The 7,817-nt window shown below is 55.0% G+C and overlaps 4 protein-coding genes across 4 annotated transcripts; 2 read left to right on the top strand and 2 right to left on the bottom strand.

Annotated features, from left to right (window-relative positions):
- Positions 1-277: 277 nt before the first annotated feature.
- CORC01_13747 (uncharacterized protein) lies at positions 278-643 on the top strand (the record flags this gene model as incomplete). Its single annotated transcript, XM_022625363.1, has 1 exon — positions 278-643. The coding sequence occupies one exon, from the start codon at positions 278-280 to the stop codon at positions 641-643; it is 366 nt and encodes a 121-aa protein (XP_022468144.1).
- Positions 644-2,296: 1,653 nt separating this feature from the next.
- On the bottom strand, positions 2,297-2,551 carry CORC01_13746 (uncharacterized protein; the record flags this gene model as incomplete). Its single annotated transcript, XM_022625362.1, has 1 exon — positions 2,297-2,551. One exon carries the CDS (start codon positions 2,549-2,551, stop codon positions 2,297-2,299), a length of 255 nt encoding a protein of 84 aa, XP_022468143.1.
- A 1,197-nt stretch (positions 2,552-3,748) lies between these two features.
- Positions 3,749-4,219, top strand: CORC01_13745 (uncharacterized protein; the record flags this gene model as incomplete). The annotated part of the gene is made up of 1 exon (XM_022625361.1): positions 3,749-4,219. The coding sequence occupies one exon, from the start codon at positions 3,749-3,751 to the stop codon at positions 4,217-4,219; it is 471 nt and encodes a 156-aa protein (XP_022468142.1).
- A 1,784-nt stretch (positions 4,220-6,003) lies between these two features.
- Positions 6,004-6,372, bottom strand: CORC01_13744 (uncharacterized protein; the record flags this gene model as incomplete). The annotated part of the gene is made up of 1 exon (XM_022625360.1): positions 6,004-6,372. One exon carries the CDS (start codon positions 6,370-6,372, stop codon positions 6,004-6,006), a length of 369 nt encoding a protein of 122 aa, XP_022468141.1.
- Positions 6,373-7,817: the final 1,445 nt, after the last annotated feature.

The raw sequence follows: 7,817 nt of genomic DNA, 5'->3' as shown, positions 1-7,817 counted from the left end.
ATTAGCATCCCGCCCACCCCCGCCGCGTTCGCACTAAGATCCCCTCGGTCTTATTCCTCAGTCGCGCCAAATCACCATTTGCCTTATAAAGTACGACTTGACCCCCCCGGGTTCACGACTTCATCCCCAAGACTGGAAAGTACAGTACTGTGTAATTCTGTTGTCCTCTCTGTCGGAAAAAACAAGTAGTCGTTTCTGCTGGGACTCGCGCACCACCTTAGTTCTTTTACTCACTCTTTCTTCCCTCAATTGTAATTCCCCTCTCCACACCGCAAACATGAGACTCTCCGCCGCATTCTCGACAATCTTCGTCGCAATCTTGGCCGCAACAACCTGGGCCGCACCAGTCGACACGGAACATCAGCACCCCCTAGCATCCCCGTCATCACTCTCAACAGCCCCCGCAGTCGCAGCTGCCACAGCATCACCATCAGCAGCCATCTCATCGAAATCCGGCAGCAGCAGCAATAGCAACACATCGCCCCAGTCCAATATTGTCGCGTCCGCTTGGAAACAAGTCTTTGGCGACAAAAAAGATGAGCAGGATCCAAAGCTGGGAAGGGCATGCTTCTGCGCCAACGGATCCATTTGCTGCAATACCTCGGAAGGCCTCGACTGTACCCAGGGCTTGTGCGGGTTGTAGGGGGACAAGAAACATCGCCTCAACAAAGCGATCCGAAGAGGGGTGACTGACTCTCCACTGTTCCGGTGCCCGGATGGCGAGTGGACCCGCCGCGTCCTAGCTACAGACCGCGAGGACCCATATTAGGATCCATGTTTTCTCCGTGTTCTGCCGGATGAAATTCGCATTCATGGGGCGGTTCCGGACACGAATCCCGGTCGCCCATCTGCACCGTAACAGCATCTGGGTCATACGGAGTCCCCCTACGTTATTCGATATAATCTCCGGCTTCTGTCTCGATTACGGGCGACCTCATAAGTAGCGGGCCCAACCCGACCAAAGACGCACAACAAAACCTCGGGCCGATGTAAACAACCATCCTCAGTGCCTAGCAGCGTTTCTGCACCCCGCAAAACCTTCCAGGCTTGAACTCGCATGACATCGCCGCAGTAGTACGGCCAACGTTTTGAGTATTGAAAACACCGACCCCATTGCGGGCGTTGAAAATCTACATGTAGTCACTACACGCACCGTGGCTTGCGCGCATGCCATGGTTGTTGAGCTCGAAATCTTTGCTACTTGACCTCGTCTCGAGGTCTAGACCGACGGCAGGGCACCCTGTCCATGGAGGTACAGGCTTTGCATAATGAAGAAAAGCTTGTCCGACACGCAATCGCGTTATAGAGATGGTTCGCACACCAACTTTAATGAGGTTCTCGAAACTTAGACCGCCCAGCTGCAGCTTATGGGTGGGTCATGATACGAACACGACACGATGCCCGGGCTATTCAAAATTATTTAGTTCCCAAAAAAAAAAAGGCGACAGACAAGCCTACTTTTCTAATCAGGAATCAAACTGCATAGCCCTTTAGCATCCAGTGCTTCTAATGATGTGCCAACAAATAAGCCACCTGTAGTGACCTAATATCAAGTATGATCACCTGGTGGCAGAGACCTCCTGTGCTTGATCTATTCAGTACTCAGTTGCCGAGGTCGATGTAATTGTAACTTTGTCGATCATGCCAGTGAAAATGTAGCCTGACTGCTCCGGCAGTAGCTGAGCCGCTGCGGTGTGTTCAGAACGTGCCAAGCCCCAAATCCGTTGGTGTACGAAACTTTGCTTTCGAGATAACCAGATCCGGGCCCGCCAGCTGGTGGTGGAATTGCTCTCGAATGCGATCCGCTGCATTGCGGGGATCATTGAGGGATCTGACCTCATGTCCTTGGGCTTGGTTCAAGAGGCGAACCGAAGCCATGTAACGTTTCAAGACGATCACAGGAGCCCGGAAAGGCCCTTTTGTCTGTTGTAGTGGCCTCGGGCCACAAAGCAGGGACCATTGAACGAACCATGGGATCTTGAGAGACAAGGCATATGTGACCGCATAGGCTAGTGAAGGTTGAAAGCTATTTACATGGTCGAGAAAGCAGCTGAAGCACCAACATTGCCTTTACTTGCAGCGGCCCTTGATCGAAGCGCGCTCTCCTGCTATAGTGTTGGGCAGCACACGGTCTTGACGCCTAACGGGATGTTAGAAGCTACCTAGTTATTTGATTTCCGGGGAAGCGCATCTCGAGGTCCTGAGAGCCTCTCAACCAAGAAGAACCCAGTTATAAATAGTGCTTGACACGTAACAGGAAACGAGAACAATACGATGGGAGAAAGGCGGCGCGACCCTAGCCGTTCTGACCAAGAGCGGGTTGGGGCGATATGCCCTGAACACCGTGCGACATGATGGAGAGTTCTTTGGCAACTGTGACACCTGTAACCACGTGGTATGCAAGATGGCGGGTGTGCCAAGGTGTTGGGGCTCGTTCAGGTCCATCGGAATACGGACCCCGGCCGATGAGCGTGGCCAGTCGTGCCAGTCGTGGTGTAGGCATAGGCGTGGTCTCTGAGCAGAAGGTTTGCCCGACGTTCATGCGCGCCATGTTGTCTGGCTCGAGGCTGGACCTGTCATGTTGGAGATTGACGCCGCTGTTCTTCTCGTAAGATGGTATGGGGAGGCACGCGTTTCAGGCCACAGGAGTCTAAGTCAAGGCTCTCTGTGCGTCAGCGGGACCGGAGATCAGCAAGCGACACGACCATTGGAATGGGAACCAGCACGAGGTGAATTACTCGCGGTTCGAGTTCGTCCTCTTCTTTGTTGTCTGGCCCTTGACGCCGCGTGGAAGGGGTGCGCCGAAAGTTGAGCCGAAGAACGCTGTGGACTTCGGGACGAATGAAAGCTGTGAAAACGTCTTGCATCGGACACCGATACTGGAGCAACGATGTCGTGAAACACTGGCAAGATTGGAGATCAGGGTGACTGAGATGGAAACCGGATGAGGTAGTGAAAGATGGGTGGTTGCGCATCATGGACCATCCATGGCGTTGGTCGACGGCGTTGGAGAGGAAAAGATCTGCTAGTGACCCTGAGGAAGCGCCTTCGTACAGCAAAGTGGAAAGCAACAGGCGAGACAGAGATAGACCGTGTGAGGAGGAGAGGAAATGAGAAGGAAAAAGGATAAGATAAAAAAGGATAAAAAGCAATGGAGAAAGCAGATCGTCTCTCCCTCAATCGTGCATGTGTAGATGTTTCTCCTGCCGCCGGCCGCATGCCGCAGGTACAGTACGTACAGAGGGCAGATGCGGCGGGATGAGGAAACAAAGAAGACAGGGGGAAAGGAGGATCCACTCCGAGGAGCTGGCGGGATGCTTCCTTTTCGCTGGCACCTAAAATACTTCCCAGGTATTCTGTGCCTGCCTTGACCAAGGAACCTACCTACCTAGTTCACTATGCACTTTCCAGTTCGATGTTGAAAGCAATTGGAGCAGGCGCAAAGGCAACAGTCCAGGTGGCCACCTTCCTTCCTTCGTGGCAGGCAGGTTGGATGTTGTTTCTACAAAGTGTTGCTCGCTTAGTCATCACAGCTGTATTACAGTGAGGCGACCAGCAAGATAAGGTAGGTATCCGTAGGTACCTTAGCAAAGGCTCCTCCCCTCCGACCTCAGAGCTTCCCTCCGCCTCTCCAACATCATGGAAGTCACCCTCCGCAACATTGGCCAGCCGGACTAAGCAATCCATCCAGTGTCACGGTCCGCACGCCTCGATTGGACGCTGAATGGTTCGCCAAACTCTCACAGCTATGCTGGACACGATGTACATACCGCAAGCAGCCAGATCGAAGCTTGGGTCCGACGGCAGCACAAGTTTCCCCAAGTGCGTCCCCCTGGACCCTCCCACCCAACCTTGGCAGGCTTCTAGCCGTCTTCCACGAGTCTTCCGCGCATCGTTTCCCTTCCATTGGAAGACGCCCTGGCCACCACCACTAACACGGTTGACCGGGTGCATCCTCTCCTCCGTCCAGCCGCTGTGGACTGCTGCTACCCCTCCGTCTCCCTCCGAGGACCGTTACATGCACCGTGCGCGTCAATTCGGGTCCGAAGAGCCAGGGGTCCCGGGCTGCAAGTTTGAGACACGCGGTGAGATGGCGGTCCACCCACACTCGCCTTTCTGTCCTAGGCTGAACCAACTTGGGTATAGCGACGAGAAGAAGTGTGTCGAAGACTCCAAGGGGAGAGGGGCACACAATGCTGGCAAGCTGGGAGTGGAATAGGATGGACCTGCTGCGAAACGAACGGCGGCCGTCTGTTTCTCCTTCTTCTCCCTCTTCTTCGTCATTTTCGCACTGAGCCGCTGCACGCACCTCGCCTTCATCTTTCGTCTCTGCTGCAACACGACAAAAGTCCCCGTCGATGGGACTCGTTCTGCCTCGCTCCATCTACGGATAGCACCAACTGGTCACGCAGCCGCCAACGCTGCCGCCGTCGTCATCTCATTCTCTCATGCACCAACTCAATTTGAAATAGGGCATGGGAAAGGCGTCGCCAACCTTTCTTCTCGACTCGCCAGCAGCGCACTTGTTCCCGTTTGTTCGTTAAGTTTCCCTTCTGGAGCAAGGATGCGACATGCTCTGACAAACCGAGTGGTTGGGCTGTTGTGTCCGTGTGAGCTTCTAGAATTTCTCTCTGACCGCCTCGCATCAGATCCAAAGCCCTGGGACTCAAAGTCTGGAGCACGAGGATGCGTTGAGAAGCAGATGAACATGTGGACGTGAAGTCTAAGGTGTTACATACTATTGCCGCTTGTGGCGGAGGCAAAAGCAAATGCGAAAGAAGCCAGGCCGGCCGAGGAGGGCATGGAAGCCGACATACCATCGACGCCAGAAGCCTGAGAGAACAAAGGAAACACACGGCCGCCAGCTGACCGTTTGGTTTCTGTCAGAATTTTGATTTTCCCTACACTCTTCCGGCCGATCTAACGACGCCCCTTCTGAAGAAAACCAAGACCATTGAGCGGCTGCCCTGGCTTCGTGCCCAAGGTGGCTAAGCAAGGTGCGTGCGTCCGTCGCGCACGCTACGCTACTCTATTCGAATGCTCAATGTCACACTGGTGACCGGAGTAGTGCACAGATTCAGGCAGGTAGCATATTGCTATCGCCATCGGGACCAGCCCTAGCTAGCCTCATGTCTCGCGGCCGATGCTGACGCTGCCTGCCGGCCCAAGCCAACTTGCAGCCATTCCAGCACGGGCCCGCCTCGCTCTCGACCTCCTTTCTTTCTCCAAGAGCCTAGAGGTGTTTTGGCACGGCTTGCGATGTGGTGCTAATAGTCGGGCATCTTGTATCTCTCAAATGTCTACCCTTTGCTGACATCATCAGAGAACTCCCCAAGGTGTCAGCCAAATGGTGGTTGTAGGCGGACGAGCGTAATTAGGGGGCAAGCTTTTGTTCTGCATGTTCTTCTCGTCTGTTTGTTTCCTGTGGCTAGGGCAAGACAGGGCACCGCAGGCGGAGGTCGCGAAAGCTGCAGCTTGTCAGTCGCATGTCCAATCTCCCTATCCTTTTAGCTTTACCTCTCCTCCACTGACGAGGTAACCAGGTCTTTGCAGTGTGCCGAGGGAAACGGTAAAGTACGGTACCCTACGGATACGCAGATAAATGGTAATGCCTACGTATGTATGTCGACACGATAAACAGCTTGGTTTTGCCCCGGCGGAGGGAACACAAGACGGTTGGGGCAGGTTCAGGCATGAGGCACACACAGTCAGCTCCCGCTACTCGTGTCAGTAATCTCCAGTTGACTTTGGCGACAAAGTCGAATATGACGACTTAAGGATTGCTCCGCTGCTAGACTCTCTATACTTCTTTGCCGTGACAGAGCCCAGCATCGTGCCTCCAGACTACCGCCGCCGACGCCGACGCCGTCAACGCTCTCCTAGGGCGCATACAGTTTAAGCTTTGGGACCAGGTTGCGGCCATGTCTCGTCACCCTTCCAGTGACATGCTGAGTACCCCTGAGACAGCCCCCGAAGCGTCCGTGTGCAGTAGTTCGGTACCTGCTAAGTACAAGCTTGGGGTAGGAAGCCCCACCCTCCGAGCGTCATTGTGCGAGAGCTGGCTGGTAGTGCTGGCGATGGAGGGCTGCGCAGTGTCGGGTGTCTGAAGAAGAAGTTGGTGGTGACGGTTGGGATCGGTGGGACCTGGACTGCCATGGCCATGACTGACGCTGGGAGGTCTCCTCTCCACTGTTGGTACACCTCTGTCTTGTCGGTCTTGATTTGGGTGAATGAAGAGTGCAGGGCCTGGGCTCCTTCGCGGAGTGTTCGAGGAGAGGTCCTGTTGAAGGGACGACGAAGGCGAGGTGTCGTGTGGTCTTCTGGAACTCTCTCTGCCAGATCGTTGCGGCGCATCTGCACCTGCTCCCGCATCTGCGCATCCGCACATGTGCACAGTCGTTGGCACTGGCTAATAGTCCTTGGTTCTGGCACTCTGGTTTAGTGACGAAAAACGGAGGTAGCTACCCTCATATTTCTTCTATCCCCATCTTCCTTGCCGTCCTCTCTTTTGTATAATGATATACACATAGGCAGTATCTTGGGTGGTGTACGGACACATGAACAGCAGAAGAGGTAGATGTACATACCTACCTCATGGTGCCTCAGGTAAGTAAATGGCAGTTGAGCAAGAAAGAAGAAAAAGGGAAGCACGCAACGAGTCTTGCTCCTTCCCCACGTCCCACGTTTCCACAGGTACGTATGTCCGCTGTGCCATCCACACCCGCGCCCGCGCCCACGCCCAAGCCCACCCGCCCACCTGCCCACTTCAGTGCGACGCCCACGCCCACACAAGCCCACGCCGCCTCCGCCAAAAGGCAGGTACCTTCCTTACGTACCGGCTCACACGTCCCTTCCTTGAATCCTCGCACCCGTCCCGTCGCCCCAGCTCGGTTCTTCCCTTCCCAAACCCACGACCGCTTCTCTTTTCGTCCGTCGCTGTCCCTCTTCCTCCCCTCCCGCTTACCCTTTCCTGCAGCATCCTCCTCTTTGCTGGAGATTTCTCCATCGCAAGCTCCAATCGCCCAGATCTGCAACACTGCGACTGCGAATCACCCGCCCTCGCCCACCCGCCCTACATCTGTCTGTCGCCTCCGATCCCGCCGCTGCGAAACCCACCCCGGCACCTTCGTTTCCCACCGCCCTCGCACTCATCCTCTTCGCCTCTGCCTGCCCGCTTCTTGCGACCAGCCGAATCCCACGGCCGCGACAAGAGTCACATATCCCCAATCGAGAGGCATACGGCCATCTGCCACAATTGTCGTTCTGTCTGCACGCCTGGATTCAGTGAGTGCTCCCCTCCCCCGCCTGCTGCCAGTTCTGGAATCACCAGCAGCAATAGTGACAGTGTCTCTGACATGACTTCTACAGCAGACCCGCTACCCCAAACAAGCTCCCACCGCACCCGGTGCCAAGCACACGACAACTTCTCCGTTGCTGTCTTCGCGCAGCCATATGGTGACACCGCTTCACTCATCACTACTTCCTTCCTACCGGCGAATTGTCGTTCTAGAAGCGACCAAAGACAGCGTTTTCAACGGCGGCGTTGTGTGATACGATCTGCGACACTCGGCGTTGACAACCTCCGCCGACCCTCCCACTTTCAAAGCTCTTCCGAGGACCCCGCCTTGAAGCCAACCAACGGCTGCCTTTCACACCCGCATTGCCAAAAGGAAATACCAGCATCGAAAATTATACGGTGCGAAACACCAGCAGGTCTCCGATCACAACGCTATCGCTGATAATTGCTTGCCGCAGCCGACACTTTTCTCCAACAAACCCAAACTTAGGCTATAATTCGTCATCCCGGAGCATGCACC

The sequence above is a fragment of the Colletotrichum orchidophilum genome (genome assembly GCF_001831195.1).
Source record: "Colletotrichum orchidophilum strain IMI 309357 chromosome Unknown Scaffold_210.1, whole genome shotgun sequence".
NCBI classification, from domain to species: domain Eukaryota; kingdom Fungi; phylum Ascomycota; class Sordariomycetes; order Glomerellales; family Glomerellaceae; genus Colletotrichum; species Colletotrichum orchidophilum.
This window is presented reverse-complemented; position numbering and strand designations above follow the sequence as displayed.